Source organism: Cebus imitator, unplaced genomic scaffold (genome assembly GCF_001604975.1).
Source record: "Cebus imitator isolate Cc_AM_T3 unplaced genomic scaffold, Cebus_imitator-1.0 Scaffold117, whole genome shotgun sequence".
Lineage (NCBI taxonomy): Eukaryota > Metazoa > Chordata > Mammalia > Primates > Cebidae > Cebus > Cebus imitator.
Genome location: NW_016107432.1, coordinates 2,378,401 through 2,406,026, shown reverse-complemented (window position 1 = coordinate 2,406,026; position 27,626 = coordinate 2,378,401). Strand labels below are relative to the sequence as shown.

Here is a 27,626-nt window from a genome sequence, read left to right as displayed (position 1 = left end):
CCTCCCCTTGGGACACAGCCTGGGGACAGCCCCTCCGCCCAGGACACAGCCTGCGGGAGCAGAGGTACCCTCACCCCAGACAAGGGGACAGGACCCTCCCCTTGGGACACGGCCTGGGGACAGCCCCTCCACCCAGGACACAGCCTGCGGGAGCAGAGGTGCCCTCACCCCAGACAAGGGGACAGGACTCTCCCCTTGGGACACAGCCTGGGGACAGCCCCTCCGCCCAGGACACAGCCTGCGGGAGCTGAGGTGCCCTCACCCCAGACAAGGGGACGTGGACACAGCATGGTCAGCCAGCTGTTCTCACACTGGACTGCAAATCCCAAGCCAAGTGACAAAGACTGGAAATGGTCTGAACCCTCTGGGCAGTGATGGAGCCCAAAGAGCTTGCCCAGAGGCTCCTGGCCCTGGCCCTCCATACTCCCGCTTCTATGCTCTTGAAGAGCCTAGGTCTTCAGATGGGCGTCGCCAGTTCCTGCTTCTTGAAACCAAAGAACCGCAAGAAATCAGACCTCCCACCAAATCAGACCTCAAATTTCTCCATGAATATTCCAGAAATCCAGAAAGTTTCCACTAAAATGGTTAATTCTGTTGAAAAGACTAAGTTAGCAGTACTATCCCTTAAATATACTAACTTAAAGCAGTCAAAATTAAAGAAGAGGACTCAATTATTGACATTTATTCTTTTGATAACTATTTGTTGCCTGCAGCTAGGTATTAATTCAATAGCGGGAGAGAGAGCATGAGCCCAGATAGGCCTGAGGTGCAAACGTGGGCACAGATCATCCTGGCTCCGAGGGAGCCTGTGGCCTGATGTGAGTGTCTCGGCCAGACACTCAGCACGGGCCTCTGACAGCTCAAGGCAAGAGGGGATGGGGGCTGCCAGGGTAGGGGTTGGTCAGACACTCAGCACGGGCCTCTGACAGCTCAAGGCAAGAGGGGATGGGGGCTGCCAGGGTCGGGGTTGGCCAGACACTCAGCACGGGCCTCTGACAGCTCAAGGCAAGAGGGGATGGGGGCTGCCCAGGGTCGGGGTTGGTCAGACACTCAGCACGGGCCTCTGACAGCTCAAGGCAAGCGGGGATGGGGGCTGCACAGGGTTGCGGTGGGGCTCACAGGCCTGCTGTCACTACTGTCGGTCCCCGGATCCTGGGCTCTGTGGATCTGTGTGCGGCTATCCACCTCTTCTTCACTGCCTCGCCATTACTCCCCAGATAATGAATGAAGGTGTCCCAGGCCAAAGACTAAGAATTCCAGCAGAAAACGTCAACCTTGGAAAGAAATCTGGACTTGATGAGGCAGGATGGATTCTGGAGACAGCAGGACGAGTGGGGCGATCAAGTCTCCTTCTGGACCCTCCTGCGTGTCCAGGCTGACTGTCTCTTCTTCCCTGGGCTGCAGCTCCCACACCTCTGCTGGGAGGCTGTCTGATTCACACACCCCCTCAGTGAGGGGCTCATTCCTCTGTGACCAGCAGCTCTTCCCAATCACCTTTGCAACAGTTGCAGGAACCTCTCTTTCCAGCCAAGAATGAAGGCGTCTGCCCCAATGGCACAGATCTGAATGACACCCAGGGGCCTGGGATAAGCTGCCCCAAGTCCTCCCTGCCATCCCCTTTCAAGGGCACTGCCAGCACTTGGCACACACCAGGTATTCAACCAATGTCTGGTAAATGAAAGGCAGCCTGAAGTAACAAGAACAGCCTGAGCAGAAGGACCATGTCACGTTCCCAGGAACCAACTGTACATACCTTCCTTTGGGGTCTTCCACCCACGAGCACGTTGGTCAGAACGGACACAATCACACAGAGCAGCACCGAGGCCAGCACCATCACTCCACCTGCCGCCAGCCACGAGAGGCCACAGAAGTAGCATGAGCTCTCGGCTGAGGTGCACACAATGACGTGAATGGCCGAAAGAACCAGGATCACCAAATAAAAGAGCAGAGAAAATCCAGGAGATGACAGTGGGACTTCCAGTTCAGCCTTTCTGTGCAGTGCCTGTGGGATGCTGAGCAGGAGCAGGGTGAGAACCTGGAACAGAGAAGCAGCAGCAGCGTCCACAGACTGCTGGGCTTGGAGAAACCCACTTAAAAATAAGCCCAGTGGCCGGGCGCGGTGGCTCAAGCCTGTAATCCCAGCACTTTGGGAGGCCGAGGCGGGTGGATCACGAGGTCAAGAGATCGAGACCATCCTGGTCAACATGGTGAAACCCCGTCTCTACTAAAAATACAAAAAATTAGCTGGGCATGGTGGCGCGTGCCTGTAGTCCCAGCTACTGAGGAGGCTGAGGCAGGAGAATTGCCTGAACCCAGGAGGCGGAGGTTGCGGTGAGCCGAGATCGCACCATTGCACTCCAGCCTGGGTAACAAGAGCGAAACTCCGTCTCAAAAAAATAAATAAATAAAAATAAACCCAGCTCCTGCTCTTCTGTCAGCTGTCCAACAGTAAAAACAGAAAAAAAAGCTCAGGAAAAGATTACTCCTAATGAACTGCCCCAAAATGCATGGCATGAATTTTTTTACCACCTGTAGCAATACTGAGTGAGGCCAACTGACACCTGACAACACTCTGTGTCTTATCACAAATCAGGACACACCATGAAAGAGTTAAACAAGAAAATCAACGTTTTCCCATTTTTAGTAACACCAATCTATGTCTTTAAAACTGTAACTATTTGGCTGAGTTATCAAATCAATGCAACACCTGAGCCATGACTGTGTGAGCATCTGTACCTCCAAGACCACGACCGTTCCCACCATCATCGAGTACATGTCGTACTGAGCCACTTGTGTGCTCAGGGACAAGCTCAGCGTCTTCAGGGCATCCAGGTACTGCCTGAGAACCTTGGAGCCCAGGTTCAGCAGGACTTCTGAATGCTTCTCCTCCAAGTACAGTCTGATCCAGTTCCCATGCAATCTTTCTGACATTTTAAACTGCTCAAATCCAGGATCTATTAAGAAGACAGAAAGGTTACATGTGCACACATACCGTGGACATATATATACACGCATAATCTCAAAGTATTCATTTATTCATGGCACATGGCAAAGCCATCACTTTTTGGACCTGACACTTAATGAAGATGAACCATTCCTTCATTAAGGAATGGGGGGTGCGCAACGCTCCCCGTAAAGCCGGGGAAGCTGCCAACGCGCATCCATCCACCCTCCGGCAATACAGGCCTCAGTCCTTGGCACACACCCCACAGACGACGGTGACCACCCCCTGTGCTGCCTGGTCTCATTGCTCTTACTTCTTCCTCCCTGTTCCCTCCTTCCACTCTCTCCCTCTTGTCAACATGCAATATAAAAGCAATTCTGAAATGCATTATGTGAACAGTCAAGTTTTGTAGAATCTTTCTCACCCTTATAGCACTGTTTGGGGCCTGGGCAGGCAGTGGCCTGACCCCTTTCCGCCTCACGCACTTCCCCAGTGCAGACTGCCCTTCCCAAGCTCTAACATCCCCCGTTCCGCAGTCTGGGCCCTTCCTCATGTCTTCTTTGGAAAGGGAGAGCAGTTTCCAGCCCTCTCTGCTCACAAGGGCGAGCTTTGCTGGGAGCATGGACACCCTGCCTCTGGATGGAGCCCTGCCCCCCTGCTATGGCACTTGCTTTTAGACCACAGTGCCATGCTGCTCATGGGCACAGCTGATGTTCTTGCTTTCCAGAGTGGCTGATGCGTGAGGCTCTGCCTGGACCACACCCTCTTGTGATTAGACTGGTCTGCAAAGCAAGAACTTGCTTCTCGAGACCCCCAGGGTTTGATATGCACTTCCTGCTCCAGAAGAGCCATGCCAAGGAGGGTCTCAGCTGTGCCTCTTGGCAGGCTCACCCCACCCTGCAGCCCTGCATGCCCTAGGCCTTTGGTCATCACTGCAAAGAGCTCCACAGGAGCTTGAGGCACTGAGGTCCAGGTCGCTGTGACACTAGGTCCCTGAGCGTGAACCCATACGCCTGCAGGCCCACCCCACCGCTGCCGGCACCAGGTCCCTGAGCATGAACTCATACGCCTGCAGGCCCACCTAATGCTGCTGGCACGAGGTCCCTGAGCATGAACTCATACGCCTGCAGGCCTACTCCACTGCTGCTGGCACCAGGTCCCTGAGCGTGAACCCATACGCCTGCAGGCCCACCCCACTGCTGCCGGCACCAGTCCTAAGTGTGAACCCATATGCCTGCAGGCCCACCCCACTGCTGCTGGTACCAGGTCCCTGAGTGTGAACCTGCACCAGGTGCCAGTGGCTAGCACACTCTACAGGGCTCACTCGTTTCACCTCCCTAGTGACCCTAAGAGGCAGGGATGAGCATCGTAACTGTTCTCCAGAGGAGGCAACTGAGACATAGAGGCGGAGTCACATACCCAGGCCACAGAGCCAGTGAGTAAAAGCTGCAAACGAAACTCAGGCAGTGTGGTTCCAGGGCTGGCACCCTTCACTGCTACACCCACCACCCTGGAGTGGGGGATGCCTGGGTCCACACCCCACCACCCCAGGGTTACAGAGACAAGGGTACCTGTGTCTACACCCCACTGCCTCTCTATCAGGAAGTTGCAGAGCTATGGGGGGTGCATCTGTGCATGCAGAGAAGCAAATATCCACGGATCATGGACTACATGCCAGGCGCTGTGCCAAGGGAAAGACACACCATGGCGAGCAGGCAGGCGCAATCCCTGCCCGATGGGGCTTGGAGCCAGTAGGACTCACAGGCACGTGTGCACACACACATGTAATTACTATGACTGCATTACATTTGTAATTAGAAGTTTCCTATGAAGGAAAAGTAGAGGGTACCAGTGAGGGATTTTTGGTAATGGGGAGGAACTGATTCCAGATTGGGAATGGGCCCGTAAACATCAGGATGGCCTCGCTTACCCTGAAATGTAAAGGGTGCCCGGGAATTCACCAGGCAAACTACTGGAGGGAGAGCACCGAGTTGATGGGAACAGCATGTGCAAAAGTCCAGAGGCAAGCAAAAGCCGGTCCCACTATACAGAGAGCCGGGCGGGCACGATACTGCCCATGGACTAGATGCCTCCGAACGGCTGCAGGGCCTGGCTGTGGCACCTCCCACGGACTGGACGCTCCCGAAGGGCTGTGGCTGTGGCACCTCCCATGGACTGGACACCCCCGAAGGGCTGTGGCTGTGGCGTCTCCCACAGACTGGACATCACCTAAGGGCTGCAGGGCCTGGCTGTGGCGCCTCCCACAGGCTAGACGCCCCCGAAGGGCTGTGGCTGTGGTACCTCCCACGGACTGGACATCACCTAAGGGCTGCAGGGCCTGGCTGTGGCGCCTCCCANCACAGGCTAGACGCCCCCGAAGGGCTGTGGCTGTGGTACCTCCCACGGACTGGACATCACCTAAGGGCTGCAGGGCCTGGCTGTGGCGCCTCCCATGGACTGGACGCCCCAGAAGGGCTGTGGCTGTGGCGCTTCCCACGGACTAGACACCCCCGAAGGGCTGTGGCTGTGGTGCCTCCCACAGACTGGACATCACGTAAGGGCTGCAGGGCCTGGCTGTGGTGCCACCAACGGACTGGACGCCCCCAAAGGGCTATAGGGCCTGGCTGTGGGTTCTAAAATGTATTTCAGTGTCAGAACATGTACCCCATTTTGTTTTAGGACCCCCGACGGTGTAGACAATGAGCCGCCAAGGGGGTAACACAGATGCGGTGGCCGTGCCTTCAGTCAAGGGAGGCGCCTGCTTCATTTATCAAGCTGGTTCCTCCCACATCCTCTGCAGTTCTCAATGCCCCCCAGCCGCTACTTCTGAAACAGGCAAATAACCCTTCCACTGTTGTTTTGATTTTGTTGGTGTTTTTACTGCTCTTAGCATAGAAGAAAGGACACGATCACAAAACAAGCAATATGTGAAAGCTACCAAACTCATACTATTTTAGAAAAAAACAAAAGTACAAGTCACGGTTGTCCCTGGTCTTGACTAAATGTCTGTATGGCCAGGCCTCACGGTTCCCAAAGTCCCCTACCTGGCCACCTCATGGGGTGAGAGCAGGTGCTTGGTCGGGCCTCTCACCACTCGCCACGTCTGGTTTCCAACCACTCCTTGGCTGGCAGGGTTTGTCTTCCACAAGCGCCTCTAGGAGGCTGGTTTACATCTCAGCGAAAACTTGTGGGCGTTCACTCTATTTGGTAGTAATAGCATCCCGCTACTTCGAGTGGGGAAATCTGCCAACACCACATTAACAGCTGCCTCAAAATAGGAGTCGACTTCCTCCAGGCTCTCAAAGGAGTCCCTGTGCCAAACATTATTCTCTGATGAACGTGGCTGTGTCAGAGTCGACTATCTGTCCCAGGGAGACAAACGTTCCTCTCCTGGACCCTTCCTGCCAGCTTGCAGCTGTCCCCGGCACCTCTCTTGGCCCCACACCCACCTCAGACAACTCCACCTCCAACTCCCATTAGAGTTGCTGTGTCTGCTGCCTACAGCTCTTGCCCGCCCTAGCACCAGCCAGGCCCTCCCCCACTCTCCATCTGACAAAGCCATTCATCACACCACGTGGCCAGATCGAAAGCTCGGTTCTCCATTCCTGATTTTAATCAATAATACCAGCCTTTGAGGCAGCTGCCCACACGCTGTTTCCTGAAATGACTTCTTTACATGCTTCCTGGACACCAACACTCCCATCCATGAGCACCTGCCTTGCAGACCTAGTCCTTCTAAGTCATGCCCTCCTGAGGAAAAGACTACTCTGTTCTTTTGCTTTCAGCTGAAATCCCTGGAGTCCTACTTAATGCCTCTGCTCTGCTCATACCTAGTATCTCAGCACACGAGCAAGTCCGGTCTTCATGATCTTCAAAATATATCCAGAATGCAAGCACCTCTCCACCACCACTGCCTGGGCCCTGGCCACCCTCACCTCTCACAGAAGTACAGCCGCTGCCTCCTGACTAGTCTCCTCTGACAGCACAAAGCAGAATCCTCCATGAGGATACCCGAGACAGCCTTTGAAAATGCAAGTGGAAGACTTCTGGCTCTCACCAACCCTGTAGTAGCTCCCCGTTTCACTCAGAATGAAGGTGAAAGCCCCTCCAGTGCCTGAAGGCCCTCGCATCTCGATGCCACATCCTCTGCCCTCCCATCCCACGTCGGCCCCTGCTCTGACCATTCCCTGAATGTGCGCCCATGGAGGACCCTGTCTGCTGCTCCCACAGCCTGTAATGCGCCCTCCCAGATGGCCAGGGGCCCCCACCTGCTTCACTTCTCACCCCAGGCCTGTTGACTCTTTTCCTAAGTTACTCATCACCACCGGGCATCTGTCATTGTTCCTTTTCTCTCCTTCCGCTAGAAGGTTCCACAAGGGTTGAGCCTCATACTGCTCAATGCTCTGTCTCCAGTGCCTGAAACAGCCCCTCATTCATAACAAGATCTTGGTAAATAGTTGTTGAATGAATAAATTTATGAAAGAACTTTAATTAGATAACTGCATCTGAGGGTGTTGCCAAGTTCTAAGAAAACAGGAACACAATCTGTATAATCGAAGAGTGGTGACGGCAAAACATTCCTGCGACAAACTGCATACCACAGAAACACATCGGAGAAACACTAGCTCTGTGGAGGCACACAGCTCTGACAGTTTAGAAACGAGTTGCTGACTGACCTTTTTCGTATGACGGGACATTTTCTTGCAACAGTTTGCTAAGCTGCACCGTATTCAAATGTAAAAATCTCAACTGCTCTCTCATGGGTTTTCCTTCCACAACTGGGAACAGAAGGCTCCCCACGCTGTCTTTTGGAATCGGCAAGCCAAGTGCTATCGCTAGTGTCGCAGCCACGTCTGTCTGCTGGACACGCGTTGCATGTCGGATATCACCTAGGAAAAAGAAAATATTTTAAGTAACAGACTTCTAGAAAGTGTAAGATGGTAGTCATTCTTGAATTAGACCTTCTATGTTAGCATAAGCCAAATGATCCGTCTCCTCACACCATTCAACACAGAATCGTACAGGAATCACCTCGCTGCTTGTTGCATGGATACTAAACCCATTCTACGCCAGGGACAGTGTCTTTCCTTCAGTGACCTGCAGTATGCTGGGAGAAAGACTCACATGGAGTTCCACACAGTGAGGGCTATGGAGCACGGGCTGAACACAGAGGAAGCAGGTGATCCGGCAGACACAGAGGGACCATCACTTTGACAACCCAAGAATGAAGTGAGGGAGGGAACACTGACAGCCCTGCCCCTCTGGATTTGGAGCACACATGCTTATGGAGAAAATGAACCCTTCATAGCTCCTGAGTTGTGGGAGCTTCTATAGGGAAGGGCAGAATGAGGCAGGTTCAGCTGGGCCAGGTGCTCTCATCAGCTTCGACGAGCTAGACATCTGCCTAGTGGCTAAAGCTCTTGAAGCCCCAACAGTGAGTGGCCATCCTACTACCTCCTTGCAAGAAGAATGGCTATGAAGTCAGCACAATGGGCCCAGGCCACCGGTCGGCTACCCTCCACTACGATTTCAGAGGAGAAACTCAACTTGGCTGCAGTGTTTTCATCTGTAAAGACAGCAAACAGCTCCACACCATGGAAGGTCAACACACTCCTGCAGGGCACCAGGAGGGCCCAGGACAGCTGCTCAGGACAGGTGGTGCACGAGGCGTCTTTAGACACTCAGGTGTGAGTCTGCGGAGGTTGTACTTTGCTTATGGTCATTTTTTGTTGTAGGGGATTTTTCTTTTTAATTTGGTCAAATTTATTAATCATGTCTTGGGCAACTCCCTAATGATGGCTTCTTGGTCATGCTTAGAAAGAACCTTCCACTCCAATGTGGCCGTTTTCTTGCAGTACTTCTTTCTTCTAGTATTTTCTTACATTAAGTGCTTTGAGCTGACACAAAAAAATAAAACACAAAAACAAAAACAAACCCACCTTAAATTGCTTATGACCCTCATGCTGGTAGTGGCAGTGCTGGCTTATTATTCTGAGACTGTTGTGTGTCTATTGTGGGATAAAGCAAGTGAGTCATTATGTGAGATTCTATCATATCTGGAGTTGTTGACAACTAAGATTCTAAAGTTAGGAAGAAGGAAGTACAGATATAAGACCTAAGAATTTCATTTTACAGCCGGGCGCGGTGGCTCAAGCCTGTAATCCCAGCACTTTGGGAGGCCGAGGCGGGTGGATCACGAGGTCAAGAGATCGAGACCATCCTGGTCAACATGGTGAAACCCCGTCTCTACTAAAACTACAAAACATTAGCTGGGCATGGTGGCGCGTGCCTGTAATCCCAGCTACTCAGGAGGCTGAGGCAGGAGAATTGCCTGAACCCAGGAGGCGGAGGTTGCGGTGAGCCGAGATCGTGCCATTGCACTCCAGCCTGGGTAACAAGAGCGAAACTCCGTCTCAAAAAAAAAAAATAAAAAAAAAATAAAATAAAATAAAGAATTTCATTTTACAGTTTTGAAGGTGAACTGGAAGTATCGATATAAACAGAAGATCATTTTATCTTGAAAAAAATTTCTTCTTTGTGTCTGGAAACAATGACCAACCCAGTATCAGTGAGCACCTCTAGCTCTGAGACAGTGGTCTTGAAATACCACTTTCCACTAAAAAGAAGCTGGGCATCTTGGAGGTCTCAAGAAGGAAATGTCCAACAAGTAAACTGTAGTAAAATAAGAGTTTTGGGGTGGGGCACTATAGATTAACAGAGACTTAAGAGACACATAAACAAGTCACAAAGTATAGATCTTATTTGTACCCTGATTCAAACAAACTAAACAGCTAAAGAGAGAGACAGATATAGGAGATATGAACATTATTTGATGATATTAAGGAATCAACACTATTTTAAAATGTGATAAGGGTATCAACATTATGGGGATAAAGAGCACCTATCTTTTAGAGACTTGCTTCCAAAAAATGAAGGAAAAGGGAAATGAGTGTGGGCACAGATGAAGGAAGACTGGCTATAACTGGCCAATAACTGGTGAAGCTGGACTTGGGGGTTTATTACACTACTGTGACTACTGTTCTGTGTCTAAAATTTTCCATACCTGAGTATCTTAGAGACATTAACATGTTTTGATCTGACTGACATTGTTGTAAAGAGTAAGGCAGAGAGTCGGCATTACCTTTTCCGGAAGGTCAGCCAGGGGTACTACCATCATTAATCAAACACCATGTCTTTTCTGCACTCATATCACCAAATGCCAGATACACTAAAGTCTATTTTTGGCCTCCTGATTTGCTTCTTTGACTGGTTTGTGACCAGTTCTTGCCTGCACATACTATTTTAATAACTGTAATTCTGAAAGACAAGCACAGGGTAGGCCACATGATAGAGTGGATTGTGCCCCACAGACAAGGGGCACTTCAGAAAGCCATTCCCACAGGCCAGCGGCATCCTGTCACCTGTCTCCACCTCCACCGGCTCGCCTGCAGAATCTTAAACATTTGATCCACAAATGATAAAACATCCACTAGGTGCCAGGCACCACTGCTGGCTTGGGGACAAAACAACAAATACTATGGTCAAACATTCCAGTAGCAAGAGGCTAAAATTACAACAGACCTGCTCTGCCCTTGGTGGACATCCAGGAACAGGCATGCTCTCCTTCCCACCCCGCTTGACTCTGGAGTGGCCAGACCTGTGCTGCTCACATGGGGAAGTGAGCAATCTGGGAGTGGGCAGTGGTAGGCTGAGGGTCTCTGAAGTCACTCACTACACAATCCAAAACTGTTTATTTTCAAAATAATAAACATTTTAACATTTATTTTTATTAACATAAGAAACCTAACAAAAATCTGCACGCTTTTTTTTTTTTTTTTTTTTTTTTCTGAGAAAGACTCTTGCTCTGTTGCCCAGGCTGGTGTGCAGTGGTGCGATCTCAGCTCACTGCAATCTCTGCCTCCCAGGTTCAAGTGATTCTCCTGCCTCAGCTTCCTGAGTAGCTCGGACTACAGGTGCCCACCACCACGCCTGACTAAGTTTTTGTATTTTTAGTAGAGACAGGGTTTCACCATGTTAGCCAGGATGGTCTCAATCTCCTGACCTCATGATCCACCCACATCGGCCTCCCAAAGTTGCATGCATTTTTAAGATAAAAATCCTTCAGAACTATTGGGAATAGTGTTAAGAGTAGCTCCATGAACTTGCTCATCAATGAAAGAAGCATAAATGGTAAAAATTTTTAAAACCACCCCTACCACCTTTCAGTCTCTGGAAATTGTCCAGAGGTACAGAACAAATGAAGAAATCTTTATTCAAGAAAATCCACTAGGCCTTGGTAAGAAGCATAGGAATCTGGAGACCTTGAGCCAGTGCCTGCTCCCTCCCTCCCTCCCTGTGGGGCAGAAACTTCCCTCCGGTGGGTGCAGACTAGAACACAGAGCTCCCTTTCCCCCCAGCTCTGGATAGAGGGTTATGCGATCTCCCTCTCGTCTTCCCCTGCTCATGTTTCCCTCATCAAATAGAGAATTTCTCTTCAAATAGAGAATATCAATAATGAGATAGAAAAAGAAAATTTTTTTAAGCATCAAATGAAACTCTGGAGTTAAAAAAATGGTAACTGAAACAGAAAATTCACTAAAGGGGATTAACAATAATAGACTTGAATTTGCAGAAAAAGAACCAGCAATTTAAAGACAGACTAACAGAGATTATGCAATCCAAAGAATAGAGAGAAAATTATCCAAATTTGATGAAGCACATTAACCTACACATGCAAGAAGCTCAACGAACACCAAGTTGAAAAAATACAAAATACAAATACATTATAGAAAAATGCTAAAAGACAAAGAAATGGGAAACCTAATTAGATTAAGAACTGCCTTTTCATCAGAAACCATGGAGGCCAGAAGGCAGTAGGACAGCATATTCAAAGTGCTGAAGGAAAAAAAGTCAACCCAGTCTTAGAGTCAGCAAAACCGTCTTTCCAAAAAGAAGACAAAATAGACATCCCAGATTTTTTCAAAACAAAAAATTCTTTGCTAGCAAATCTGCCTTACAAGAAATACTAAAAAAAATTCTTCAGGCTGAAAACAAGTGACTCCAGATTAAATTTCAGATACACAAAAAAGCAAAGAGCATCAGTAAAGGTAATTTTATAATTATGAAACACAGTATAAAAGCATTTTTTCTTTCCTCTCCTGATTTAAAATTATATAAATCCATATCGATATAATGATGTCATCAATTTATAACATATAGAAAAGCAATGTATTTGACAATAACAGCACAGAGGTAGCAAATGGGGGCACAGCCAAACGGGAATAAGAAAACGACCCCAGATGAAAATATATATCCACGCAAAAAGTTGTACACAAATGATCACAGCATCGTTATTCATCATAGGCAAAAAGTGGAAACAACCCAGATGTCCATCAACTGATGAATGGTAAATCAATATGTTAAATCCATGCAATGGAATACTATGTGGTAACAAAAGAAATGAAGTCTTGGCCGGGTGTGGTGGCTCATGCCTATAATCCCAGCACTTTGGGAGGCAGAGGCAGGTGGATCACTAGGTCAGGAGATCAAGACCATCCTGGCCAAGACGGTGAAACCTCATCTCTACTAAAAATTCAAAAAATTAGCCAGGCATGGTAGTGCATGCTTGTAGTTCCAGCTACTCAGGAGGCTGAGGCAGGAGAATCACTTGAACCTGGGCGGCAGAAGTGCAGGGAGTGAGCCAAGATTGCAACACTGTACTCTAGCCTGGGTGACAGAACGAGGAGACTCTGCCTCAAAAAAAAAAAAAAAAAAAAAAGAAATGCAGTCTTGATAAATGCTATAACTATGAACCTGGAAAAACAGTATCCTACATGAAAGAAGCCAGGCACACATGACCATATGGTTCCGTTTACGCAAAGCATGCAGAAGAGGCAAATCTACAGATAAAGATGATGATTACCCAGGGCTGGGGGAGGGAGGAGAGTGGGCTGGTGACTGCAGTAGAGTATGGGGCTTCTTTCTGAGGTGAGGAAAATGTTGTAAAATTGACTATGATGATGGTTGCCCAATGTTGTGAAGACACCAGAGTACAGTCCTGGCTCATAAAATGAGCATGATGAGAATATAGAAAACAAAACAGAACCAACTCTCAGGACTGAAGCTGGTGATGTGAGCAGCACTTGCAGGCAGCCTGCACACATGCAGTTGCTCCCACCCTTCCCAGCTCTGCTCAGGTCAGACGTTCTAGATGAAGAGGCTTCATAAAAAGACAGAAGATGCTTCCACAACTAATTCTCACTTAAGTGAAAGGGCCATTGATTCAGCAAATATGAGTTGGCACTTGTCACGTATCAGGCAATGTTTCAGGCTCTAGGCAAATAGTGAACAAAATAGACATGGTTCTGTCTTCATCTGTCTTAAAGTGTAACGTGGAGGCAGACATTACATGAATCTCGTAAACAAACAATATCCCACCAATAAGTCTGCAATGACAAACTATGCTTTATGATGAATGGGGACAGCTAGAGAGATAAATCTGACCGGTGTGGGGCCTATCCAATGGCATTTACAACCACAGAAGTAGATGAGACCATATCTCTAGGGCAAATGCAGAATGAAATAAGAAGGCAATCCAGTAAAAAAGACCCAGGAAAGGAAACCAGGTCAGCAAAGAGGTTAAGATAGCAAAGGAGAGAGGTAGAAGGAAAATCAGAAAGAGTTGAGGTCCCAGAAACTACAGGACAAGCAGCACTGAGGGTGCTGTAGGGTCAGTGAGAGCAGCGCCTGAAAGTGTCTGCTGTGCTCAAATGCTGAGCTCATCCGGAGTGAGCTGGCTAAGTGTGGCAGCAGAAGCCAGGCGCAAGTGGAAGGCAGGCCGCCAACGGGACAGCAAGGCCACGAGGGCAGAGTGAGTAGGCTGGTGGCTGAATCAGGGCACAGGTCAAAGTGGGGTGGGTGTATGTCTGGGCCGTGTCTCAATACTGAGAGATGGGCCTCTGTCTGTCCTGCTCTGGCTGGGTCCTGTAACTCTTGTTGACACTGCAGTTCAGTATATGGTTTTCAATAATGCAAACTTTTTTTTAAAAAGCCAAGGTATTCATGTTTCCTTCAGTTCATACATGCTGTCTGGAAGTCTCTGAGCTACTGGCAATTTTTCTTCAACAGTTCCAGATATCCAGGCAGCAACATTCATACAACAAAATTCTGATGAAGAATATTTGTATTTTAAGGGTTAGGGGAAAGAATGTAAACTTCAGATCCCGAAAGCCTTTTGCCCCATCACTTTTCATTCTCACATTGCTCAGGGGATGTCAACCTTATGGAGCTTCTAAAAAACGGGTTTTCAAAATTAAAACCTACAGAAAACAAATATACTACAGTTTCCAAATGTTACCATTCCTAAATTCTTACCAAGTTTCCTTTGAAACGCAGAACTGATTAAAATCAGAGGTGTGTTCACTTCCTCCATGGAAGAGGCCCCGTGACTTCCTGTTTCAGACATGCCATGATCCCCACAAAGAACCAGCAAATTGGGTAAAGCCATCTCTCTCTCCTGTAAGGCGAAGGAAAAATATTTCAACTGCGCTCAGAATGAAGAGAGCACATTATCTTAAGAAGCCAATTTTAGGTTTTAGCTTTACTTTATAGAGCTATAGCTCTTTCTCAATGAATTAGATTTTTTTTCTATGAGCTCATAGCCAGATCACAGGGTCATAGTCAAATAATGTCACAAATGAAGTTCACAGAATTGTATGTAGCTCGTGGAACACAGCAGGTTGCATTTATGCCCTCTGAGGGCAAAGGGTTTGTATCTGGTTTGTCTTTGCCACTGCTAAGCTGTGAGAATCTGGACACGTTATATTCTGTGCCTTAGTCGCCTCATCTGTCAAATGGAGACACAGATGGAATCTCTTTCACAGGACTGCTGTGAGAAGAAAATACAGAGCACAAGGCGAGAGCTCTGAACCACACGGGGGGCACCCACCAGGCTTCTCTGCCCCTGGGGCTCCGGCTACACAACCTTTGCTGCTCCGGGACATGCCAGGCAGGCTGTGCCTGACCCTCACTGCTGCTCCACTTGGAACACCCCTGCAGAGACCACATGGTTTGCCCCTCCCTCCCTTCAAGTCTCCGCTCACCCTGCACATGTCCTCAGGGAAGACTTCTCTCAGCAGGCTGTTGAAAGCCCCTCCTCCTGCCCTCGTGTTTCTGCAGCACCCATCACTTCCTCGAATACTTATTTACTCATGCTTCTTGCTTGTCTCTCCTGGCTAGAACGTGAGCTTCACGAGGGATTATCGACTGTTTCATTGATGCATTCAAATGCGTGGACAGAAAGAGTGATACAGAAGGCATTCAGGAGATATTAGTCGAATGAATGCGTACATGGGTAGCGAAAAGCCCTGCTCTTCTGCAGGGCTGCTGGGAAGACAGAGTCAGTGCAGTGGACACTGAGATGGTGCTGCACGTGGCACGGGGTCCCTGGCTGGCAGGGTGATGGTGGATGTTCACGCAGGCCCCCTGAATTCATAATAGTTGTATTTATTCTAGGAAATATCCAAGCGAAACTACATCACCACACAATGCACGACAGCAAGCTCACCTTTGACAGCAGCGCGGTGTGGATCTTCATCAGCACGCTGTCCATCTCGCTCAGCTTGCGCCCAATCAGGGGGCTGTTGGGCCCTGAAATGTGGCCAATGTGGTCCAGCCCCAGGTAGTGAAGGATTAACATGTCCCAATCTCCTCTTTTTAATACTTTATCCAAATGCCTCGTGACATTATTATCCACCTTTGAAGGGGAAACACACGTATAAACAGCTCACCTAATTTCCCTGGATCTTCATTCCCTGGGGAAAAGGCAACAGTTATCTTAAAATCTAGGGGTTTATTCCGTTAACAGGATTTGGGGGAGGTGAAAGACAACAAAATCTATGTCATTAAAAATAAATAAATAGGCTGGACACAGTAGCTTATGACTGTCATCTCAACCCTGAAGAGGCTGAAGCAGGAAGATTGCTTGAGGCCAAGAGTTCAGGACCAGCCTGGGCAACATAGCATGACCCCATCTCAACAAATAAATGAACATTAGCATTAGATTAAACATTTGCTAGTATTGTTTTTATGTTTCTAGGCTATGGATCAAATATATTATACAGATAATTTAAATGAGCAAGGGTTGTTCTGACAAAAATACTTTTTTGTGGAGTCACTGCTTAATGGGCATAACTAAAGGTGAGCAAACAGGCAAGTTAAATAGATCCTAAGTTGTCCTGAGGTAACTAAGGGTAAAGGGCAGTTAACTAAAGATATGACAGTACCCACAGCTAAAGTAACCAGCAGGATGGTGAAGCTGAGGGTATCTGCATGTGTCTTATGAGAAGGCAGTTCTTGGAGAGAAAGAGACACAGCATTTAATGATCACATTTACTTCTGAAATTAACATGTCACGGAGATGAGATTAGCAGTTGATCAGCCCCAGACATTCAGTCTGGTGAGCCCTGACCCCTCAGCTAGCTCACCTCCTTCCCACTAGAAAAATCTCCTGTGAAGAGAATATTTCTTAATGATGTCACATATAGTTGGGAAAACTCCGTCATTACTGTAAAGTAACTGCTGGAAAGAGCCCTGCTTTGGAACAGGACATCAATGTAAGCAGGACTGCAGGTGCTCCGTAAGGCCCAGCCAACTAGGAGGAGAGCCCAGCCAATCCCCGCCAGGTGTGCTCCAGGGTCTGCTTTCTAACATGTGGGTGTAATCTTTGTTAGAAAAGCCCCTCAGGACCAGGCCCCATCCAGTCCACCACCTGCCCTCAGGGCACAATGAGGCTCTACTTGTAGCAGAACCACCAGGCTGTGGAGTCTTACAGCTGTGCCATGTGCAGGTGCTACCAGCCTACTCTGCTCACCTGGGGAGTCCCCACTCACCCATCACAACTCAGCTCAGGAGGCCCCTTGGCTGTGTTGCCCCTCCTGATCCTCTCTGCCCTTCAGTGGCACTCAGCTGTTCTAAGCTTTGGGTTCCATAAAACTCTGCTCACACCTGCTTCAGGTTTGTATCTGTGGGTTGTTAACCGACTATGTGAGTGAATAATTTTTATAATTGCCTGTAATGCTCCCAATAAATGAATAAAACCACATACAAAATAGTATCATCTCTCACTAAGTAATGGTGATGCCAGGCTCTATCTGGTATGATATTCTAGCATGATAAAACTGACCTCTGTGTAATCTGACACGAAAAATGAGGTTGTTCCATCATATTCCACAAAATGCTTTGGGAATAATTTAACCCAGGTTTCATCTCCATAAAAGATGATTCTTTTCCCAGCTGCTTTTGCTTGTCTTATCACGCTGTCTTCCAGCAGCGCAGGAGAATTGAGGTTCCTGATGACATCGACAAAGCCAGGGAGGCTCCCTGTCATCAAGGCCTGCAGTAAGAAAATGCAAGGATTAGACCACCAAATCCAAAACTGGAGCATGAGAAGGGCACTCAAGATTTTCTTTTTTTTTGAGACAGGATCTCTCTCTGTTGCCCAGGCTGGAGTGCAGGCGTGCAATCGTGGATCACTGCAGCCTTGAATTCCTGGGCTCAAGCGATCCTCCCACCTCGGCCTCCCAAGTAGCTGGGACTACAGGTGTGTGCCACCATATCCAGCTTTTTTTTTTGGTAGACACAGGGTCTCACTATGTCACCCAGGCTGGTCTGAAGATCATTTTATGGATAAAATAGGTAGGCATAAAGCTAGGGTATCTGTAGTACTGGTAGCTGGGTCAATGTTAGGACAATAATTAGGGTTAAGAAGGGAAAGTGGCACATAGATTCTGATAAAAAACAGTAAACTCAATAATAAAGATAACCACATTAAAGGACATTCATGGCTCACAGTAATCTTTGCAGCTGATAAGAGGATAAAGGAGGCAGCTAAGGATAGCAAGACCACAGCAGCAGCCAGAGAAGCAGCTCTGGGTTCATGACATAGCTGAAGCAAAGTGTGGTATATGTTAGAAACATGAACCTGTGTATTCAAAGCCTCTGCCAGGTTCCCAATTAAGACTCAAATCTTCTCCATGTGGCAAACAAAGTCCATACGACTCCTAACAATCAAGCAATTCCATTGTCTACCTTGGAGTGGAAAACCAGGATGAAAGCAGTCCTAAGGCGTTAACTTTCAGCAATTTGCAAAGTGAACTGGGCCGGGCAGGCCAGTGGGATAATCTCTTCTGCTCCTACCCCCAATGATGCACCATATTTTCTGGGAGGGATGGTGGGTGACATGTCCTTATACCCTTCTAATAATAGAACTGAGTCAAGAATCTCCCTGATTTTAGCATAGTAATGGGTAAAGGATCTCTGTGATTTAGAGTTATACAACCACCCTAGCACTGGCATCCTGGAACGGAAGTTGGATAATGCCAGCAGGTGAAACAATTTTACCAAGAAATTTTTAACAGTAAATAAATGCAAGCATGAATTGTGCAGACTTCTGGAATGCCACAGTGAAGAGCTCGGCAAAATCTCTCCCCCAGGAGCAATAATAAAACTGGATGAAACTGTCAAAAGCAACCATTTTAGAACTTTGGAAATTCACCAAAATTACAGAATAGATTGAGAAGTCCTTATTTAAGAAAAAAAACGGAATCTCAGTAAGAAGAGCAAGTGCCCATGGTGTTTCCACACAGGGCGGCTCCCACCTCCCTCCTTCCCAGCTCCATGCTGCAGCAGCCACTGAAAAGCCCCAAGTGCCCATGGTGTTTCCATACAGGGGGCTCCCACCTCCCTCCTTTCCAGCTCCATGTCCAGGGAGGTCATGAAAACACAACAGGTGTGCTGAAGCACAACCTCTGACCAATCACTGGCTAACCACTAAGCTATGCAAAGCCAGGGCCAGCACTCAGGAAGACAGGCTTAAAAATAAAAACAAGAATTTAAAAACCAAAAGAACCAAAAGACCTAAATCAAAACATCAGTTGCTGCATGCTCCCGGGAAGACAGACTGCAGAATTAGTTTAGGAAGTCACTATGCAAACAACCAAAATAACCCTAACAGCCACCACCATTCCTAGAGTCGGGTCAGAATCAAGCTGAGGTGCAGTTTGCCTGGATATACACATTTGCTAAATACTGTACACACAAAAATGTAGTTGTATAAAAATTGTATCTCAATAAAGTCATTTTTTAAAATATGAGCCTTTCTCACCCCAAAATTCTACTCCTTAAAAGGCAGCCAATTACTCTTCATGAGTACCCTTTTATATTCTTTCCTCTGTGTGTGTGTGTGTGTGTGTGTGTGTGTGTGTGTGTGTGTTTAACCACAAATATATGAAGGTACGCATTTTTATGGTAGCCAACTATACAAATTATTCTCAAACTTTTTCAATTAATAACATATCAGGAACCTCTTTACCCAGGAAAAATACAAGTATTTTATCTTTTTTCCAAACAGCTACCAAGTATTCCAGTGTGTGGTTGTACAATAACATATTTAGCCATGAGCATTTTATTGGGTATTTATTTTAAACAACTTCCTATGGAAGTACCACTTGATCTAAGACCGGAAGGTTGAAAAGTTGTGGAGGTGAGGTGGGACTTTCTAGGGGAAAACACCCACAAACTGCAAAGGCCCCAGGCAGAAAAGAAAGCAGCAGCACCCTTGAGGAACTGAGCTGCATGTGACCCGTGTGGATGAAGGGCAAGGTAACATGGAAAGTGGCCCATACAAGGATGAAGAGGCAAACGAGAACGAGGCCGCACAGCGCCTTGAGGCACAAGTGACGGCCTGTGTTCAAACCCCGCAGAGCATAAACCACTGAAGGGTTTTAAGGAGCAGTGTAGCAGAGTCCGGTTTGTGTCCAGGTGAGATTTGGGCAAGAAAGGTTCTAGGGCATTTTTAATAGTTCAGGTTGGATCCCACAGCAGCCTGGATGACGGTGGTGGCAGTGGAGATGCTGGCTCAGTCAACTTGTATTCACACCCACAGTATTTCAAGAGCACCTGTTCACCTCATTTTGTGTGTGGGGTAGAGATCATCAATCTTTACATTTTTATAATATGATAAACAAAAACTGGCTTATGGATTGCTTTGTTTGCCCTGCTCTGATTACTAATAAAGAATCTTGGTTGGGAGTGGTGGCTCACGCCTGTAATCCCAGCACTTTGGGAGGCTGAGGCGGGCAGATCACCTAAGGCTGGGAGTTCAAGACCAGCCTGACAAACACAGAGAAACCCCATCTCTACTAAAAATACAAAATTAGCTGGGCATGGTGGTGCATGTGCCTGTAATCCCAGCTACTCGGGAGGCTGACATAGGAGAATCGCTTGAACCCAGGAGGTGGAGGTTGTGGTGAGCCAAGATGGCACCATTGCACTTCAGCCTGGGCAACAAGAGTGAAACTCCTTCTGAAAAAAAAAAAAAAAGAAAGAATCTCTGCATACGTGTATTGGTCATTCCGATTTCTTCCTTGGTGGATTCCGTTATATGCTCGGCCCAGTTTCCATAGGACTATCCCTCCTTGATCTGAACCTCTTTATACATCATGGGCTTAACATCCTGTATGTCATGTTCACTGTCAATAATTTTTTCAATTTATCATGTTAGACTTTGTTTACAACATCTTGACAATATCAATATCAAAGTCTTCTGTTTTCATCCCTTCTTTTGAAGCTTTTACAAGGCAGCTCCCTTGTCCTCACACTAGCTTGGGTTCTCACTGATATTTTTAAAAACAGTAGGAACTACTTGGCACCCTCTCATGCCAGAAAGCGTGCAGGCAGCAATTGGGCTGTACTCACAGTCCCAGGAAATCTAAGGGAAAGCTCAGGTCTGTCGATCAATGCCAGCCATCATAATGACTAGAAAGTCCTTGAAGAAGGAGAAGGCATTCAACAATGAGTGACACGATTTTAAAACAAAGCTGCTGCAGGGTCTTGGCAAGTGAAAGCACACTGGGGATATCAGGGTTGGCATCTGGTTATAAATGCATCAACACCAGCAGATGCTCTGAGCCTTCCTCGGACTGGAGACCAGGCAGGGGACACTCCTCAACCACCACTGCCCAACCTACCAAACTCCAGGGCTGTACAATCTTAACTCCAGTGAGGGCAGATTTCTGTTCTAGCTCTTCCCTGATGGGGAATAAGGAGAAAGAATCCTCAAAGGACTGAAAATGAAACAAAACACTGGCTCTGGGGTGAGGCTCCCCAGCAAAGGTGAGATGAAACCAATAAGCTGGAGACAGAGGCCCTAAGAACGAGTGCTGACATGCTGGTCTGAATAGAACCTGGAGCCCGCACAATCACTTAGGCATTTTCTCAAACCTGCCTGTTAAATCTTAAATAAATAAATAAATAAGGGAGAAAAGGGCTCCTTCCATACTTCTGATAAAGCAGATAAAGAAACTGGTGTCCCTGACTATCAGGGGCCTGGATATCTTCCAGATTTCCAGGGCTTGTTTCAGCAGAATGGAGGAAACTCTGAGTGCTGTGATCAAAGGCACCTGCCCCTCTGCCCTTCATTCTCTCTCACCTCACCCTCCATTCCTTCCAGAGCAGTTGTCACTGTCTGAAACAATCTTGATTGATTCATATTTTACCTACTTTCTATCCCTCCAATTAGAAAGTAAGCTCCATGAGGACAATGCTGTCTTGTTCTTCACTGCACCCCTCCTGTCCAGAACACTGTGTGGCACATAGCAGATGTTCAATAAATACTGCTGAATGAAGGTCACATCACATTTAAATGTGGCAGACAAAGTAAGAATTCAAGGAAAAAGTCAGTGAGCCATATGGCACTGCGCTTCCTTCAGGCTCAGGCTGCTTTCACCCAGTGACTATTTCCTGAGAACCTACCAATGCGGCTGCCCCCAAGCCTTAAATTAGTCCATAGCTCCTTCTCACCAGACAATAAGGTATCACATGATCAACCACACAGCTAAGGCTCGGTCAGAGACTTTATGCCACACTCACATGCTATACACTCACACACACACTTCAACCCCCGTTTCTTTCTGCCCCCACCTTTATTCATCTTTCGCATCTCAGTTGGAATGCAATTTCCTCAGCCAGGCTTTCTCACCCACTAATCTAACCCCCCCACTCAGCATTGAACATCACATCCTGTTCTTTTCCATTATGCACTGACCACAACTGCATGTTTTCATATGCTCTTTTGTTTAGTGGCCATACATCTCGCTAAAGGCTAAAAGCTCCATGAAGGCAGAGATACTATTTTTCCCCAATTTTTTTTTTTTTTTTTTTAAAGACGTTCTCCGGCCTCAGCCTACTTAGTAGCTGGGATTATAGGCAGGTTTTTTTTTACCCTTTTTTTTTTTTTTTTTTTTTTAAAGACGAAGTTTCACCGTGTTGGTCAGGCTGGTCCTGAACTCCCGACCTCAGGTGATCCGCCCACTTTGGCCTCCAAAGCGCTTGGACTACAGGCATGAGCCACTACACCCGGCCTCCCCAATTGTATACTTATTAAAATATCAGCACACAGTAGTTACTCAAAAGTTTTTAACCCAATCCATGAAGACTAACTTTTTTATTTACCCATTGTTCTTGGGAAATGCACTATGTACTTCAAAGCTACTGTCACTAGGCTGGACACCTGAAGGACATGATGGAAACAGTCATAATTGTTGAGGCCAGATCATACTGATTTCATCATTATGTATACTGGTGAACAATTTTGGAGAAGTCACATTTAACTTATCTGAGTCTGCTTTCCTATCTATAAAGTTTAGAGACTGAACTAGACTCTAAAGGCTCCTTCCAAGATTATGAACGACATAGTGGCAATTAAAAGAGAATGGTTACTAAGAATGTTATCTCTTGGGGTAGGTTAGCCTGGATGATCTTGCTCTAAATCTTTTATACTTCCCATGAAGCATGAGTTTTGGCTACTTGATAAGGGGCACAAACCATGGGTCTCAGTTCCATCCTGTGTGAGGCTCTCTAAGCATTCTATATAGGTGAAAGCACCAGCCAACTGATAGCACCAAATTTCCATCTTCTTAAAATTGCAACTCAAAGCAAAAGACTACAGAAGTCCCCCCAAATCTTCAAAAGAGCCAAACCGTGATTCATAAAACATTAAGGCAAACTTACCTTGATTCGAGGCATAGTAACTGTAGGTGGCTTTGCTTCAGCCACAAAACTGTGAGATGCTCCTTTTTCCACAAGATAAGTTGTGTAGGGCATAAATTTCACACCCTTTGACCCAAACACAAAGTCATCTCTCAAGGCATCTATCAGAACAATAACAACTTTACTGAAGAGAGGTGGTGGGAGCGTGGTCCAGTTAGAACTGGCTCCTAAGTGAAAGAAAAGAAGGAAATTGAACTTTAAACTGTCCTTAGCATTCAAGCACCTTCACAATCTAGCTTCTACCTACATCTCCAGCACAAATCCTGCCCTATCTACATAACCCAACCCAAAAGGATGCGACCTGTACTTGGTAGGTAGTGCTAGGGGGACAGGGCGGGGGTTAACAAGAATAATCTTAGGGACCCACAGTAGTAAGCGGTGAATTATCCTTCGTATGGTGAGAAGTACTGGGGCAAGGGAGTCCCTAAATAAGGGTCCTGGAATGGGACATTTAAGGAGCTTGACCTAAAACGCAGAGCTGCAAGTACGGGATGGCTGGGCGTTTACACGGTCAGTGGCTGGTGGTGTGTGCACGCGGTCCAGACCAGGGCGCCTTTACTTGCTGTGTGTGGCTGGGTAGGTGAAGACTAGGGAAAACATCTTGGAGGAATATAAGAGAACCAAATCCGAGGGGATCGGCAGGGGTCTTATCTGTTGTGTGCTGGGGGCAAAATGGGCGCCCGAGGCAGGGAGTGACCCAAAGGCTGCTCAGTAAAGGGGCAGGGGCTCTGGACGAGTAGAGCTGGAGGCTGGATGGGCACAGCTTACTTTGTGATCAGGAAGGAAGGTCGAAGTGTGGCCAGTAGCAGTGGCTGCCACAAAGTTGTAGGGATACAGAAAAGAGGCGCTGGAGCGGTTAATAGGAACGAAGGGAGGCAGGGAGGGAGGAAGGGAGGCAGGGAGGGAGGCAGGGAGGGAGGCAGGGAGGGAGGGGCGGCGAGGAAGAGAGAGGGGAGAGGGGAGGGGGGAGGGAGGGAGAGAGAGAAAGAGAGAAAAGAAAGAAAAAGAAAAAGAAAATAAAAAGAATTTCTGGGGATGGGGACCATAATGGAAGAGACCACCGGGAAGCGCTGAGAAGAAATCCGGGCAGCGAGGCTCAGAAAAAGGGTAAAAGGGTCTTCCAGGGGAAATAGGGTCAGAGGAGCGGAGACGCCCGGGAGGGGTCCGTACCAGCCGAGGGTTCGGGCGCTGGGGGCTCTGCTCCGTGTTCGGTCCTGGCAGAGGAACGAACGGGAGCCGGGAAGAATCCCCGAAGGAAGACCGCGATCCCGAGCACCTCGATCGCTACACAACAGGCTGCGAAAGTCCCGGCGCCCAGCCGCATCGTGCACACGCCAGGCGGGCTGCGAAACGGAGCCCACTCGAAGCCTCCCGCTGCAGCAGCCGCGCTTCCGGGACCAGGGAACCGCCTCCGAGCAAGAGCGCCAGCCCCGCGCTTCGCAGCCAACCACGGTGTTGTCACTTCCGGCGCGTCACGGCGGAGTCACGCCGGAAGTACGCACAGCCGGCGGCACTCCCGGGCTCTGGGTCCGCCTTCCTGCAGAGTCCGCGACGGGCGCCGCCCACCGTGAGGAGCAAGGTTTTAAAATTTTTTAACTGAAAAACCTTTTTTTAATCGACACATTGTAACGGCACATATTTATGGGTACAATTTGATGTTCACATACATGCATGTTGTCTGATTATCGAACCAGGGGAGCTTGTCCTAATACCTCACTGTTGCAGTCACCTGCAGTGCGTGAGAGCACCAGAATTCGTCCTCCTGATGGTTGCTTCGTGCCTACGACCAAGCTCTCCCAGCCCTCTCTTCCTTCCCCACAATCTCTAGTGACCACTGTTCTCCCTGCTTCTCTGTCAACTGAAAGACAAAATTCATGCCGGGCGCGGTGCCTCACGCCTTAATCCCAGCACTTTGGGAGGCCAAGGCGGGCAGATCACCAGTCAGGAGTTTGAGACCAGCCTGGCCAACGTGGTGAAACTCCGTCTCTACTAAAAATGCAAAAAATTAGCCGGGCTTGGTGACGCGTGCCTGCAGTTCCAGCTACTCGGGAGGCTGAGGCAGGAGAATCGCTTGAACCCGGGAGACAGAGGTTGCAATGAGCTGAGATCGCGCCATTGCACTGCAGCATGGTGACAGAGTGAGACTCCGTCTCAAAAACAGAAGTCAACCCAATACCTCAGACAACTGGTAGATCTCTTAATGATTAACTCTGTTTTAAAGATTCCACCTGAGCGAGAGGTACGTGTCTTTCTCTGTCTGGCTTATTTTGCTTACATTGTCTCCTCAGGTTTATCCATGCTGTGGCAAATGATAAGATTTCATTCTTTCATTAGGGCTGAATAGTACTCCATTGTGTATATACATACACCACATTTTCATTATCTGTTGTGAAAGGAAAGTCTTGGGGCCCCAAAATTACTAAGCTAAGGGAGAAGTCAAGCTGGGAACTGCTCAGGACAAACCTGCCTCCCATTCTATTCAAAGTCATCCCTCTGCTCACTGAGATAAATTCATATTCTGATAGCCTCCTTTAGAGAGGCTTATCAGAAACTCAAAGAATGCAACCATTTGTCTCTCACCTACCTGTGACCTGGAAACCCCCTCCCTGCTCCTAGTTGTCCCCACCTTACTGGCCAGAACCAATATCCTTCTTTTTTTTTTTTTGAGATGGAGTCTCACTTTGTCGCCCAGGCTGCTGGAGTGCGATCTAGGCTCACTGCAACTTCCGCCTTCCCAGGTTCAAGCAATTTTCCTGCCTCAGCCTCCTGAGTAGTTGGGATTACAGGCATCTGCCACCATGCCCGGCTAATTTTTGTATTTTTAGTAGAGATGGGGTTTCACCATGTTGATCAAGTTGGCCTCAGAATCCTGACCTCATGATCTGCCCACCTCAGCCTCCCAAAGTGCTGGGATTACAGGTGCGAGCCACCGCCCCTGGCCTGTCCTTACATGTATGATTGATGTCTCATGTCTGCCTAAAATGTATAAAACCAAGTTGCCTCGACCACCTTCGGTGCACATCGTCAGGACATCCTTAGGCTGTGTCACAGGCATGTGTCCTTAACTTTGGCAAATAAGCCTCCTAAGATGATTGAGACTTGTCATTTTTCTCAATTGACATTTGGTAATCACTAGGGGATCCTGAGTGAAGGTAACCCAGCCTGCAGCAGCTCACCTACTGGTCCTTGGTACTGGCTTGGGCACCTTATTGCCCAAACTGGTAGGATAATTGCTGAAGTCTGGGACCTGGTTCCTCCAGAAATCCCTGAGCTTCCAATGTTTTTCAGGTGGGGGTCCGATGTTTATTTGCTGTTAAAATAACTCCTTTTTTGGGAGTTTCCATTCGCTTCCATCAAGGAAGGCAAGCCTGCCTGCTTCTGCATCTATAGAGAGCGGTCTTCAGCTTGGGCCCTATCACTAGGTAAGAAAACTGGTTTGGGATTTTGTCTTGCAAATTCTTTTTAAGTGACTAAAGATAGCATTAACAACCAGCTGGTGTTAATTTCTGCTTACGCTTAGAGCGTTCAGAAATCATGTAATTTGTGTGATCATTGTTAGTTTTGCTTACCTGTTCTACTGTTTGTTTCTGTCTTGTTGGTTTTTTTGTTTTGTTTTGTTTTGTTTTGTATGTTTTGGTCCTTTCCCTTATCAGATCTGACCAACTCCAAACCCTCTAGCGCATGAGCATGGAATCTTCCCCTCTGAAGAAATAAGAGCACCCACCTTGTTCCCCTCAGCCTTTCCGGGCATTCTCAGACAACTGAGAATCACGTGAGGGTGTCTGGGAGGAATGCTCCTTAAGACATGCAGCGGCTCTAAATAGGTTTCCCCCTCAGAAGAACATACTTAGGGTCTAATCTCAGCTGGCAGGTGCATATAAGGAGCTGACCCCTCCTGCACCTTGAGCCTCTGACACTGTGCCAGGTGGCTGCCACACAGATGGACCGAACAAGTTCAGGGGATAATAGCCCTGAAAAGCTAGATCTGCAAGCAATACATTTTGGGTCCTACACACATTCCAACTTGGCCAAATCTGAAGGGGAACTCTAAATTATGGGAACAAGGCCTCTGAAGCGGCTAAATACCCCACCCTCTACCCCACACACAAAGAGGGTGGTATGGTTGGGGGAGGAAATGGCCAGCAAAAGGAAAAAAAAAGAGAAAAGATTTTGACTTTGACTATTAAGGGACTTTATTTACATAACAAGGCCGGCCACCTTTTTGCCAGTCAGACAAAATTGAAAGAGCAGTGGTTATACTTCTGAAATAACAGGATTTTGTCCTAGCCAAAATATGGTAATGAGATTTAAAAATATTTGTTTAAAGGCGCTCAATGGTTAAAAGTTAGCTTAATTAAAAGGCTAGCATCCAAGATTTGTGTGTGTATGCATGTATGTGTTCATGTTTGTATTTAGAAAGTTTTCATGTTTTTGTTTTCTGTTTGTTTTTCTCTCCTAGGACCTTGTCTTTTTTTTTTGAGCAAAAGTTTTTTTTTTTCCTCAGTTGACTGAATTCTGTTTTCACTTGATTTTTTTGACTAAAATAGTTATTATAGCAGGCTACTCTTCGGTTTTT

At 47.6% G+C, this 27,626-nt stretch overlaps 1 protein-coding gene across 5 annotated transcripts in view; it reads right to left on the bottom strand.

Moving 5' to 3' along the window:
* The window catches only part of PIGG (phosphatidylinositol glycan anchor biosynthesis class G), a 42,064-nt gene extending 17,558 nt beyond the window's left edge, over positions 1 to 24,506 (bottom strand). For 2 of the 5 annotated variants that reach the window (XM_017538926.1, XM_017538927.2), the window contains exons 1-8: positions 24,221 to 24,506; positions 23,012 to 23,217; positions 17,127 to 17,336; positions 15,510 to 15,698; positions 14,318 to 14,459; positions 7,621 to 7,833; positions 2,737 to 2,954; positions 1,754 to 2,035 (exon numbers count right to left, since the gene is read on the bottom strand). In XM_017538926.1, coding sequence (XP_017394415.1) covers positions 1,754 to 2,035; positions 2,737 to 2,954; positions 7,621 to 7,833; positions 14,318 to 14,459; positions 15,510 to 15,698; positions 17,127 to 17,336; positions 23,012 to 23,217; positions 24,221 to 24,374 — 1,614 coding nt within the window. In that variant the 5' untranslated portion in view covers positions 24,375 to 24,506. Of the gene's footprint in view, positions 1 to 969; positions 1,707 to 1,753; positions 2,036 to 2,736; positions 2,955 to 7,620; positions 7,834 to 14,317; positions 14,460 to 15,045; positions 15,236 to 15,509; positions 15,757 to 17,126; positions 17,337 to 23,011; positions 23,218 to 24,220 lie in introns of those variants that run through there. The other 3 variants (XM_037742154.1, XM_017538928.1, XM_017538930.2) reach the window with 3 other exon arrangements.
* Positions 24,507 to 27,626: the final 3,120 nt, after the last annotated feature.